At 46.5% G+C, this 13,866-nt stretch overlaps 1 protein-coding gene and 2 pseudogenes across 1 annotated transcript; 2 read left to right on the plus strand and 1 right to left on the minus strand.

Annotated features, from left to right (window-relative positions):
• Positions 1-177: 177 nt before the first annotated feature.
• On the plus strand, positions 178-7,406 carry LOC136142039 (melanoma-associated antigen B1-like). The gene is made up of 3 exons (XM_065900138.1): positions 178-1,229; positions 3,482-3,674; positions 7,257-7,406. Exons 1-3 carry the CDS (start codon positions 178-180, stop codon positions 7,404-7,406), a joined length of 1,395 nt encoding a protein of 464 aa, XP_065756210.1.
• Positions 7,407-9,269: 1,863 nt separating this feature from the next.
• Positions 9,270-10,262, plus strand: LOC136142040 (melanoma-associated antigen B4-like; annotated as a pseudogene).
• A 1,942-nt stretch (positions 10,263-12,204) lies between these two features.
• On the minus strand, positions 12,205-12,675 carry LOC136142042 (ubiquitin-conjugating enzyme E2 D3 pseudogene; annotated as a pseudogene).
• Between the last annotated feature and the right edge of the window lie 1,191 nt (positions 12,676-13,866).

Here is a 13,866-nt window from a genome sequence, read left to right on the forward strand (position 1 = left end):
AAGAGCCTAGTGGTTCCTAGAGCAGTGCCCTCAAGGAAACGTGCAGAGCGGCGTTCTTCAAGTCAGGGTGGGACCTCCCTGCTGAAGGTGCTCACACCCTCTCACCTTCCCTCCTCCAGGTTCCAGCATCACCTGCTCTCCTGCCCACTCCCCCGCTTGCTGTCCCTGCCCATAGTCATGCCTCGGGGGCAGAAGAGTAAGCTCCATGCCCGTGAGAAGCGCCGCCAGGCCCGGAGGGAGACCCAGAATCACAGGGGTGCTCAGGCCACTGCAGCACAGAGAGAAGAGTCGCCCTCATCCCCCTCTTCTCTTTCTCGGGGTATTCCCCCGAGCTCCCCTGCTCCTGGCACTCGCCAAGAGCCTCAGGGAGCCCCAGCCACTAGCTCTCGTGCTGCAGGGGTTTCAGGCCCAGGATCTGATGTGCATGCCAAGGGCCAGGTACAGGCGAGGAAAAGTTCCTGCCGGGCCTCAGCCTCCGGTGAGAGCTCTCAGAGAGATCCTCTAATCAAGACGGTGGGAACGTTGATAGAATTCCTGCTGGAGAAGTATACAATGGAAGAGCCCATTATAAAGGCAGACTTGCTGAAGCTTGTGAACAAAAGGTACAAGGGGAAGTTCCCTGAGATCCTCAGGAGAGCTGCTGAGTCCGTTCAGCTGGTCTTTGGTCTTGAGTTGAAGGAAGTCAAGCCGGGTGGTGATTCCTATGCCCTTGTCAGCAAGCTACATGTCAGCGATGATGGGTGTCAGAGCAGTGGCGGGAGGTTTCAGAAGAATGGGCTTCTGATGCTTCTCCTCGGTGTGATCTTCTTGCATGGCGACCGCGCCTCTGAGGAGGAGATCTGGAAATACCTGAATGTTTTGGGGGTTTATGTTGGAAGGTGTCACATAATCTTTGGGGAGCCCAGGAAGCTTATCACAGAAGATCTGGTGCAGGAAAATTACCTGGTGTATCGTCAGGTGCGTGACAGCGATCCCCCGCGCTATGAGTTCCTGTGGGGCCGGAGAGCCTGCGCTGAAACCACCAAGATGAAAGTCCTGGAGTTTGTGGCCAGGGTCACTGGTACCGTCCCCAGTGCCTTTCTAGCCCATTATGAAAAGGCTTTGAGAGATGACGAAGAGAGAGCCCAAGCCCAAGCCCAAGCCCGAGCCAGAGCTGCAGCCAGGGCTGGTACTCGTGTCAAGGCCAGTGCGCCTTCCAAGGTGATGTCTAGCAGTTCCTCCCACCCTTAGTGAGGTCTGAGGCAGCTTCTTCACTTTGTGTTTGACCAACGCTGCCAACCTTTTCAGTAGTGAGAGGCTAAGCTGGGGCTGGAAAGATCATAATATATATCTTCTTTGTGTTCCTGTTTTACACTAGTATCTTTCAAATGTTGTTTCTTTTACTAGAATGTTTCTTTAGATTCAGAATCCAAGTTTATAAATGACATGGATCACATATTTGTTGTTGTTTATCAGGTTTAAGCGTAAGAGTTTAGGTAGTGTGTAGTACGATGTGAAAACTCCTTGCATCTTTCTGGCGTTCCGGACTGAGATAATATGGCTTTGGAATAGGAATTTTCTTGGAAATGTGAAAGAGTGCTGTGGTTTTAAAATGGATGAAAGCAAAGTTTAGTCAAGTTTTGGTTTGTCTCATTCACCTTTGTCTTTCTCTTTGTAAAATTCAAAGATACACACCTAGATGTCCTTAGCTTATTCAAGAATGCCGACAAAATTAGATAGTAATAAATTACATTCCTCACCCAGTGCCTCATTGATTCCCATCTGTAATTGAGCATCTGCTCTTTGGAAGGTTCTGTGCTGGTAGTGATGATGCTAAGATAAAGAAGACCTTGCACCTGTCTGTAGATGTTGAGAGTATAAGAGCAGCTGTTATATAAGGAAGGTGGTGTGATGAAAAAACCCAGTGAGGATGGTGGGGAGAGAGTCCAGATGAGAGCAGTGAAGTATAAATTCTCTTAGCCAGAGCACTTTGAGGTTTGGTTATTTTGCAAATCCCTCCTTGGGAGGTAATTTTAAGTTGGCTGCATGGCGGGCTAGATGAGGCTGTGATAATGGTGAGCAGGGGTCCAGTGCTTTTGCCCCGGTGCAGGTGAACACAGTGCCCAAACAAACCAGGTGTTTTATGCATATTGTCTCCTTTGGGGTGGGATGCTGAGAAGCCCCTGTGCTGGCACGCTGTGCCCTGGGCTGGAGGAGCCCCAGCCCGCTCCATTAATTAGTTATCGGGGTTTTTTAATTGGAGTGTAACTGCTTTACAATGTTGTGTTAGTTTCTGCTGTGCAACGAAGTGAATCAGCTCCACGTATACATATATCCCCTCCCTGCTGGACTTCCCCCCACCCATCTAGGTGGTCACAGAGCACCAAGCTGAGCTCCCTGTGCTGTACAGCACGTTCCCACTAGCTATCTATTTGTCACATGGTAGTGTACATAGGTCAATCCTAATCTCCCAATTCATCCCACCCCCCCTTCCCCCGTGTCCACGTGTCCACGTGTCCGTTCTCTATGTCTGCGTCTCTGTTCCCGCCCTGCAAAGAGGTTCAACTGTACCAGTTATCTAGATTCCACATATATGCGTTAATATATGAGATTTGTTTGTTTTGAGTGTAATCTGGCAGAACTCCTAAATGGGCCCAGATTTTGGTGGTGATGAAACACGTGAAAATCGGTGGTGGGGGGGGGCGCGGGTTTGGGAGGCAGGGGAATTATTGGTCCTTGACACAGATTCTATAAGGTTTGATTTGCATCCTGGTGAAACCCCTGCCTCCACAAATGAAACAACATATTCTCTGGTAGGGAAAATGTGCTCAGGGTTACTTGCTAAGGACCACTTTGGTTAATTCAGCTTTCTTTGTCCTAGAGGCCCGCATAGTCTCTGACATCTCCTGGATAAAATGAAAAATTCCTAGAGATGAGGGTATCTCTAGGACAGAGAAGACCAGTCTCTTCTGGTATGAAAACAAGCATCGCAATAACTGCCATGCACGAAAGACCCAGACATCGCCAGCCACTGTGCCAGGTGCTTTACATATATCACATATGTTCCGACAGTTCTATAAGATGAGGCTTATCAAACCCACTTGGCAGACAAAGAACTTGCAGTATTCTCCGGACTGGTAAAGTGACAGAACCGGGAGTACAGCCCGGTCTGAATTCCTCCAGAGCCCGTACTGTTCCACTCCTCCCAGCCTGAGGCAGCCCTTCTGTCTCTTAATCCATTTCTCCTTTCACTGCTCCGTGACGTCTCTCAGGCAATAAGAAAGAGGAACTTGTAGCCAAAATATTAAGAGCAGGCCTAAAGAAGGAAGGTGAACACGAGAATCAGACACCATCTGGGGATTGTCTGTGGGCTTCGTTTACCTAGGATCCTCCTGCCCCTCGCCCCAGGCTTCCCTGAGAGCTGATTGCCCCGGTCCCGGCACGGGGGTCCAGTCCCAGCACTTTCCGGCATCACAGCGCCCTGCCCCTGGGTCTTCCCCAGTGTGCCCCCGTGTCCAGACTGGAAGCTGACCTGCTGGCCAGCTCTCCTCTGCATCTTCCTCTGGAGGCTGCACTCAGCTCCCGGAGGAACAGACAGCCCATATGCCTTGCCCTCCCCTGAGTCGGAGCATCCCGACTCCCCGCAGATCCCGTTCGTCACCGTGGACCCCTGGGACAGCAGCTGCCCTTTCCATGTATCTGTTCACTTCAGACAGTGACGTTTACACACCTCCTCATCCCCACTGGGTGCCTCCACCACATTCTCGGTGTTTGCAAGCCTGCTGGTGACGAGACTCTGATTTGGTGTGGACTCTACAGGGCCTTGGCTTATAACCCCAAGGCTAGGGAGGCCTTGTTTGAAACAACGTGATATTTGCAGTAGGATTTTAATGCAGTGTCTTCTTTGAATCTGGCCACTGAATCCATACACTGATGAGTGAACTTAATTAAGGGGTCCAAAAACCAAAGCCTTCTTCCTAAGTGGTAAAGGAGGAGGGACCAAGGAAATCACTGTGTAAACAAACATCTGCTGAGGCTGAATTCCTAAAATCCCATCTTGGAGTCCTTCTTGGAGGTGGAAAATGGTTCTTTGGCAGACAGGCTAGCTTTGAATAACAAGGAAGAATAATTCACCATCCTCCCAGTAATTCTTGTCTGTGTCTGTCCCAGGGGAGATGCTGTTTGTTCAGTATGCTTAATTGCACCTGTTCGGGTGTTCAGGTATGTTCAGTCAGGTGGTGGGTGGCTGTGATTTTGACCGTGCAAGCAAAAGTTAGGAGAAAATTCCCAGCCTACTGAGATTACACAGGTTATTGCAATTGGCAATGCAGAAAGGTACTGGTGAAAGCCCTCTCTGCTGAGATGTACAGGGTACTTTTGGAAATTAGATGGGATCCTATATTTGAAAACACGTCTTACATAGTATGCACAAGAAAAAAATTGGTGAATTTCAAGGTAAATTTGGCCTTCTCAGAAACTCCTCCAACTAACTAAGAGGGTTGTTGTCATAAGCAATGGCAATAGTCGCTCTTTATTGAGCACATACTATACACCAGTTTATGGGAGACTGCAAACCTCATCCACATCCTGTCTTGCTCTCCCTGGGTTCCTGGGGAGACTATATTCCCAGTCCACTTGTAATTAGGAAGGGTCACCTCCAGACCAAGGCACGAGGGAGTCAGTATGGCACCTCTGTGCTTTCTCTTCCATTCAGCAGCAAACAGAGAGAGCCCGTGTTGAGGTGTGGAGCCACGTGACGTACATAGCCGGGATCTCGGAGTCATCTGTGAGCGGTGAGCCTCTGCCAACCTTCATCAGATTTTATGTGCACAAGAAACAGACTTTTGTTGTGTTAAGTCATTCAGATATCAGGTTTTCTCTGTTGCATCAGTTAGCAGTTACTTAATCCGAGTGATACACAACTACTATTTCTACTCTTAGGCTCATTTAAATGTTTTAATGACAGAGCTAATCATAGCATATATACTCTTCTTATAAAAACTTCTTACACACCTAAATCACAAACTCCCCCCTTACAACATTACTCGAAAATTCAGCCCCCTTTTCAGAAGTAACCACGATTAACTGTCTGGTGTGTGTCATTCTAAAGCTGATTTGAGGCTTCTTTGTACATAGATGTGCTACAAAAATGTGTTGAATTTTAAACACACAGGGGCCACAGTGTACATGTTGTTCTGTGACTTGCTCTTGTAACTTAATGGAAGTGAATGCAAGATCTTTCTGTGACAGCACTTATAAGACCCACCTCACTTTTTGAAGCTGTCATCACCGTTAGAAAAGGTCCCAGCCAGCCCTCTGGTCCTAAGCTACAGCGTGAAGTAGAGCCCCTCAGCCAACCTGTAGATCTGTGAGAACAAACAGTTGTTGTGTTAGGATGCTAAGTTTTGTGGCTCTTCGTTGGGCAGTGGAAGTTTACTAATAAGTACATTAAGGGCTAGCAGTTCATATTTTAATTTTTTATGTTCTTTGTCTTCCACAGGGAGCACATACTATTCCTAAAAATATTTTTAAGGTTAAGAAAAATAAACTTCAAAAGGCATGGGAAATTCTAATTACAGACGTTAGGGAAGCCTTTAAAATGGGAAAAATAAGCAAATTACAAAAGAAGAGTGAAGTGACGCATGATTATTTCTCCTACAGAATGAAAACAAAAAGATTACCTATAGACTGTTCTCTCTCCAGCTGGTGGATTGATAAAGAGAAATTTTATATCAGAGGATAAGTTCCTGATAGTTCATGAGTTTCAACATAGTTCTGGAGCATGTTTATCTCACACCATCTAGAAAGGCAATATGTAGTTCGTAAGAGCATGAGATTCTGGAGCCAGACACCCGGTCTTTCAATCCCAGCGCTACCATTTACTAGTTGTGTAATCTTGGGTAAATTCCGTAACCTCTTTGTGCCTCTTTTCTTATCTGTAAAATTGTGATGATAGTAATACCTAACTATAAGATTATTCTGAGAATTAAGTGTAGGGCATTCAGCACGGTGCCCACGAATTCATAAGCGTTATATATGTGTTAACTATTATTTTATTATCAAAGCATTTTGCTGAGTTTTCATTGAAGGATTAATTGACCTTTAATACAGGAAGAATATGGGCCCTATAGATAACCTTAACACTTAAAAACTACAATGGAGAAATACTAACCTTCTGAGAGGGAATCTGTCACATCTGTAGGCCCTAAAGCACTATCGGATGATTTCCATTAATATTAATTAGGTCAATAAAAAGTATTAATGTTTAAATACAAGCCATGGTTATCAGAAAAATTTATTAGCCTTAATACTTCACTCCCCATTTGTATAGGATAAATGAGGTAATTCAAAAGAGAGAGATTTTATGTTTTATCATCAGTAAATAGCTAAGCAGTGAAGAACTGAGGAACTCAGCTTTGACCACGTCTTGGACTAAGTGAGATTTAAGGGTTGTTTGGTATCCAAGGATACCTCTTCATGTAGTTTCTATAAATCTGAGAAGAACAGTTAGTGGCAGCATCGTATTTCCAAGTCTAGATTCCTCCCTATCATTCCCACCTCTTAATTTCGTACGCCATCTTAGCTCGCTGTGCTGCATAGTTGTTTAGTCAGTTAGCAGTCTGGATGTCCACTGTGAAGGTATTTTTTAGATGCGATTAATAGTTCCATCTGTAGGCTTTGAGTAAAGCAGATTACCACCCGTAGTGTGACCGGGCCTCGTGCAATCAGTTGAGGGCCCCAAGACCAAGGACTGAGGTGTCCTGAAGGAATTCAGCCTCAAGACTGCAACACAGGGACTTCCCTGGTGGTCCAGTGGCTAAGACTCCGTGCTCCCAATTCCGGGGGCCCCGGTTCGATCCCTGGTCAGGGAACTAGATCCCACATGCGTGCTGGAAGTAAGAGTTCCCATGCCGCGACTAAAGATCCCGCATGCCACAACGAGGACCCGGCGCAGCCAAAATAAATATATAAATATTAAAAAAAAAAAAAAAAAAGGACTGCAACACAGAAACCCCGCCTGAGTTTCCAGTATGCCTGCCCTGCTATACAGACCTTGGACTCAAGACTGTAACATCTGAGTTTCTAACCTACTGGCTTGCTCTATGAATTTCAGCTCCCTGACTTCCCCCAGCTAGGGCCTCGGGGAGGTGAGGGCTTTGTTTGGAGGCTGGAGGACTCGGGACCATAGAGGGAGGGGTCCCAGGCTCTGATAGACGGCACCAGCAGGACGCAGGGACCGCTGACCCCTGACCCCTGACCAGTGGGCGTCCCCGCAGGGTCCCGCCCCTGCCGTCACCCTTCGGAGACCCGACGCCGCGCCGGATGCGGCTCCCCCCCGACTTCCGCTTCAGAAGCGGGGAGCCGCGGCGGTTGTTCAGCCAAGCGTGGGTTTTCAGAACTCGTCCGGAGCCACGATGAGGACCTGAGTGTAGCCTGCAGGGACCTTCCCTCCCCCCTCCCCCCATAACAAAGGTGACCCACCTGCATCCCACCCCTGCGATCTTGTTCTTGGAGGCCCCAGCAGAGCTATCGGGCTGAATTCGGCCTAGGATGTCTCAGGCAGAAGGCCTTGGTCTGTGAGAGTAGCGCTGATTCTACAAATGGAGAAGATCTAAGTCCTAGATGAGGGCCTTGAGTGCTAGTGAGCAGACCTCGGCCCCCAAAGCGGGCCACACTGAGCAGCGCCCCTGCTCTCAGCTCTAGGAGGCCCTAGCAAGGTAGACAGATGTTGAGTGACCTAAATTCCCCTCCAGTGACGGAGGGAAATGAGGGCTACCTCATGACTCCCAAACTCAGGAGAGGAGGCTCCGGGCGGAGCTGGCAGGCTGTGGTGCCCCCTCATCTCCTCTGGAGATGGTCTCAGGGAGGTGAGAGCCTTGGTCTAATGGAATAAGCCCAATTCAGCAAAGGGACCTAGTCCTCAACAGCATTCATGGTTGTGACACCGAGTGAGGATGGGGGCCCCTCCCACAAGAAACGGGGCAGCATAACGCACCAGCCCTGTTTTCAGGCTTGGGAGAATTGGGTATTTTGACATGAGTTGCATTCACTTATTCCCAGGACATCTCAGGGAGGTGAGAGACCAGGTCAAAGGGGGCAGCCTCGGGTCGGCAAGGGAGGATTTCAGGTTATGCCAGGTGTCATGGTGAGAGCCTTGAGGACTGTGGGGATGTCCCACATGAAAGCATTCAGGCCACAAAGAATCCTCACTATTAGCATCCCTGGGAGACCTCAAGCATAGATGTCAGGCAGAAATGCCCATCAGTTCCCACTACAGGCGAACAGGGAAATAAGGGTCTTGGTCTGAGGAGAGTGGTCCCATGTCAGCAGAGGGAGAAATCTTAGACCCTGTCAGGAGGCACATTTAGACCTTGAATTGGGATCTTGTGTGGGACCACAAGGACTTCAACCTGCCTGCAACAGCTTTCATTCTTGGGAGACCACGTTTAGTTAGATACGGTCATCTTCACTTCCTCCTATTGGGACACAGGCTGGTTGGCTCTTACTATCATATAGGCATCATTCAGGCAAAAGTTGAGCTTCTCTACCAGGAGCCCAACTGAGGAACCCGAGTGAGGACTCAAAGTGTCCAGCCCAACCCTTGGATTTCAGCCCAAGACATCTCTGGGAAGGACTGTCAGGTAGAGCGTCTGCTCACTTCTTTATATCACGTCTAAGAGAGGTGAGGTCCTCAGTCTGAAGGTGCATCCACCAGTCAGCAAATGGAGAGTGGTTCCAAGCCTTTTAAGGAGCCAACGTGAGGACCTCGAATGATGATCGCAACGAACTCAGGATAGGAGGGACCCTACTGAGCTCGCAGCTCTGGTGTCCCCTGGCAGGGAGGTGGACTGAGGCACCCCTTCACTTCCTTCTCCTGGATCGCAGGGAGGTTTGAGGTGTCAGCTGAAGAGTAGCAGCGGGGAGGGTGCCCAGGCTCTGCCGAGACCTGACATGATAATATTGAAGATGAACCGAGAGGACCCCACTGCCAGCACCTGTTGTCACCTGAGTAAATCCAAGGCAGGGCTGATAGGATGCAGAGTAAAACTCTGAGGCCTCTGTGGTTCCTCTATGGGATTCTGGGAGGACAGGCTGACCGGGAAAACAGGAGCCTTGTGGGTTCCCAGAGCAGTGCCCTCAAGGAAACTTGCAGAGGCAGCCTTTGATAAAGCCAAGGTGGAATCTCCCCACTTTACGGTGCTCACGTCATCTCATTCTCCAGCCTCCAGGTGTCCAAATCACCTGTCATTGGCCCACACTCCTGTCTGCTGTCCCTGACCATAGCCACCATGCCTCGTGGTCAGAAGAGTAAGCTCCGTGCTCGTGAGGAACGCCGCCGTAACAGAGGTGAGACCCAAGGTCTTAATGCTCAGGCCACCACAGCAGGGGTAGAAGAGACCACTTCCTCACCCGCTTCTGTTTCTCAGGGTACTCCCCAGAGCTCCGCTGCTGCTGGCACTCGCCAGGAGCCTCAGGGAGCCCCAGCCACTAGCTCTCGTGCTGCAGGGGTTTCATGCCCAGGATATGATGTACGTGCCAAGGGCCAAGTTGAGGAAAGTAAAAATTCCTCCCAGGCCTCAACCTCCAGTGATCCTGGAAAGGATCTTGTAACCAGGAAGGCAGGGATGTTGGTGCAGTTCATGCTGTATAAATATAAGATAAAGGAGCCCATTAAAAAGGGAGAAAAGTCAACAAAAGGTATAGGGAGCACTTCCCTGAGATCCCCAGGAGAGCCTCCGAGTGCATGGAGCTGGTCTTTGGCCTAGAATTGAAGGAAGTCAAGCCCAACAGTCATTCCTATGCCCTTGTCGGCAAGCTAGATCTCACCGATGATGGGCGTCGGAGCAGTGGCGGGCGGTTTCGGAAGAATGGGCCCCTGATGCCTCTCCTCGGTGTGATCTTCTTGCATGGCGACCGCGCCTCTGAGGAGGAGATCTGGGAATTCCTGAATATTTTGGGTGTTTTTGATGGGAGGAGGCACTTCATCTTGGTTGAGCCCAGGAAGGTTATCACAGAAGATTTGGTGCAGGAAAATACCTGGTGTATCATCAGATGCGCGACAGCGATCGAGAGCCCAAGCTGAAACCGGCAAGATGAGAGTCCTGGAGTTTTTGGCCAAGGTCGATGATAGGGTCCCCACTGCCTTCCCAGCCTGGTATGAAGAGGCTTTGAGAGATGAGGGAGAGAGAGCCCGAGCCAGGGCTGCAGTCAGGGCTGGCACTACTGCCACGGCCAGTGCACATTCCAGGGCCACATCCAGTCGCTCCTGTCACCCCGAGTGAGGTAGAGGCCGATTCTTCACTTTGTGGTTGGAAAAGCCTGTTAACCAGTGCTCCTGATATGCATAAATTCCTGTTGACTTATTTTTTTGGTAATTTTCAAGTGATTTTCTTTTCAAAAGAAAGTTTGTTTAGATTCAGACCAAGCTTATGAATGACATGGGTCACACACTTATTGCTCTTTATCAGAGTTAGAAGTAAGAATTTTCTTTTTTGAAATACAAATTGAAAATTTTTAAATCATCTATGGGATCCAGAACAAGACTGCATGGAATTGGAATAGGGATATCCCTGGTAATGTGAAAGAACTCCACAGTAAAATAGGATAAGAAGATAGAGAAAACAAATTAAAATTGTTCACCTATGGGTTTGGCGTACTCCATTCAGTCTTTCTTTTCCAAAATTTAAAAGATATACACCTTTTAAAGTCAGGAAAAGATATATACCTTTTGCATTTAGGATGCGCTTAAATTATTCAAGAAAATATGAGTTTATGGGACTGTAAATTGATGCAGCCACTATGGAAAACAGTATAGAGGTTCATCAAAATATTGAAAATAGAACTACCGTGTGATCCAGCAATTCCACTCCCGGAAATTTATCTGAAGGAAAAGAGAACAACAACTTTTTTGAAAAGATATCTGCACCCCCCATATTCATTTATTTACCATAACCAAGACATGAAAACAACGTAAGTGTTCATTGATGGATGAATGGATAAAGGAAATGTGATACACACACACTCACACACACAGTCATACTCTCATTCTCCCTCGGATATTATTCAGCCATTTAAGAAAAAAAAAAAAAGGAAATCCTGCCATTTGCAATAACACAGAGGGACAGACAAAGACAAATACTATATGATCTCACTTATATGTGGAAATTAAAAAAAAAAACACACCCAGAGAACAGATTGGTGGTTCCCACAGGTGTGGGGTGGAGGATGGATAAAATGGGTGTAAATGGCCAAACGGTACAAACCATTTACAAAATAAAGAAGTCCTGGGGATGTAATGTACAGCATGGCGACTATAGTTAATAATACTGTATTGTATATTTGAAAGTTGTTAAGAGAGTAGATCTTTTTTAATTGAGGTATAGTTGATGTACAATATTTTATAAGTTTCATGTACACAACAGAGTGATTCACAATTTTTAAAAGTTATATTCCATTTACAGTTATTATAAAATATTGGCTATATACCCTTGGTTGTGCAATATATCCTTGTAGCTTATTTATTTTTATTTATTTTTAATTTTTATTTATTTTTAATATTTTTGCGGTATGCCAGCCTCTCACTGTTGTGGCCTCTCCCGTTGCGGAGCACAGGCTCCGGACGCGCAGGCTCAGTGGCCACGGCTCACGGGCCCAGCCGCTCCGCGGCATGTGGGATCTTCCCAGACCGGGGCATGAACCCGTGTCCCCTGCATCAGCAGGCGGACTCTGAACCACTGCGCCACCAGGGAAGCCCGCTTATTTATTTTATACATAGTATTTTGTATCTCTTAATCCCCTATCCTTCCCCTGCCCCTCCCCCTTCCCTCTTCCCACTGGTAACCACTAGTTTGTTCTCTATATCTGTGAGTCTGTCATATTTCCCTAGTTTGCTTTATTTTTGAAATTCTCCATATAAGTGGTATCATACAGTGTTTTTCTTCCTCTACCTCACTTATTTCACTTAGCATAATACCCTCCAACTCCATCCATGTTGTTGCAAAATGGCAAAAGTTCATTCTTTTTTTATGGCTGACTAGTATTCCATTGTGTGTGTGTGTGTGTGTGTGTGTGTGTGTGTGTGTGTGTGTAAAGAAGATGTGGTATATACATCTTGGCAATTGTCGGTAATGTTGCTATGAACATTGGGGTGCGTGCATCTTTTCGAATTAGTGTTTTTTTCCTTTTTTAACAGTAATTTAAAGTTTATTCTGGCTATAATGCAGGTTATTCTGACTTTAAGGTATCATACCTGGCATACTTCTGAGTCCGTTCCTGAGAAATTCTTTTGTACTTCTCTCTCTCTCTGTTTTATAGATCCATGCAGTCTATGGCACTGGGGAGGGGTCATCTGGGTTTGGATCATATAGCAGTGAACAAATGGATGAAGGAACGTTAGAAACAATTAAAGGAGGAGACCACTGTGATCTTAGAATATTGAGAGAAATGCTGCCATTAGTGTTAATGTCTGAATGATAAATTCTTGTTGCAAATGCAACCTTAGGTAGTTTGAAGGGGTAGTCTGTAGGAAAAATGAATGGTCAAAAGGAATACACCACCTTGATATGGGTTTTCATTAGCTTCCATAATTGTGGCTTGCCAGTGAAACATATTATCCCCAGCTGGACCTGCAGAGCAGCGTGCTGGAGGGTCACGGGCCAAATCACTAAGTTCCTTATTAATCCCTTTCAGCACCATAGTCTGTGCTTTTCCTCTGGCCCCTCACAGTCCTGGTGTGTGCTCAAAGATCCAGTCAAAACTCTTGATTATCCGGGCGGCTGGGAAGGACTGTCTCTTCATCGTATCCTGGCTCTGCCAGACACAGGCACCTTCTTACTAAACAGAGAGGTTGGACTGGGAGGGTGGGGTCAGAGGCATGTAGAAGAAGCTGAGGGGAAGGGTAGATGAGCGGTGGAAACCCTCAGGCTCAGAGAACCATCGAGAACCTGAAGGAGACCGTCCAACTTAGTGAGGGGGTGGGGTTGTTGTTTTTTGTTTGTTTGTTTGTTTCTTTTGGATACATACCCGGGAGTGGAATTGCTGGGTCATATGGTAGCTCTATTTTTAGTTTCTGGAGGAACCTCCATACTGTTTTCCACGGTGGCTACACCTATTTACATTCCCACCAACAGTGTACAGATCTCCACGCGCTTGCCAGCATTTGTTATTTCTGTTCTTTTTGATGATGGCCATTCTGATAGGTGTGAGTTAATACCTCATGGTAGTTTTAATTTGCATTTATCTGATGATTAATGATGTTGACCATCTTTTCATTTGCCTGTTGGCCATCTGTATGTCTCCTTTGGAAAAATGTCTGTTTAGGTCTTCTGCCCATTTTTTCGATTGGGTTATTTGTTTGTTTTTTTTTTTAAACTGTTGAGTTATATGAGCTGTTTATATATTTTGGATGTTAGCCCCTTATTGAGCATATCATTTTCAAATATTTTCTCCCATTCCACAGGTTGTCTTTTCATTTTGTCAGTGGTTTCCTTTGCTGTGCAAAAGCTTTTAACTTTAATTATATTCCACTTGTTTATTTCTGCTTTTATTTCCTTTGCTTTAGGAGACAGATCCAAAAAAATATTGCTATGATTTATGTCAAAGCGTGTTTCCACCCATGTTATCTTCTAGGCGCATTATGGTTTCCACTCGTATATTTAGGTCTTTAATTGGTTTTGAGTATATTTTTGTATGTAATGTTAGAGAATGTTCTAATCTCATTCTTTGACGTGTAGCTGGACAGCTACTCGTCAAAGAATGAGATTAGAACATAAACAGAATTTGGCGATACAACAAAAGGAAATATGCATTTACATTTGAGCCAGTAACTCCAATTTTTCAGAAATTAACCCCGAAGACACATCCACAACGATGTGAAAATACTGCAAT

This window comes from Phocoena phocoena, chromosome X, assembly GCF_963924675.1.
Source record: "Phocoena phocoena chromosome X, mPhoPho1.1, whole genome shotgun sequence".
NCBI lineage: Eukaryota > Metazoa > Chordata > Mammalia > Artiodactyla > Phocoenidae > Phocoena > Phocoena phocoena.

Excerpts from the sequence above, each read along its gene's own strand:
- LOC136142039 (XM_065900138.1), top strand. The coding sequence starts at position 178 with ATGCCTCGGGGGCAGAAGAGTAAGCTCCATGCCCGTGAGAAGCGCCGC. Across the intron at positions 1,230-3,481 it reads AGCAGTTCCTCCCACCCTTA|TGTGCCCCCGTGTCCAGACT; the intron begins GTGAGGTCTGAG and ends GGTCTTCCCCAG. Across the intron at positions 3,675-7,256 it reads ACAGCAGCTGCCCTTTCCAT|GGTCCCGCCCCTGCCGTCAC; the intron begins GTATCTGTTCAC and ends GCGTCCCCGCAG.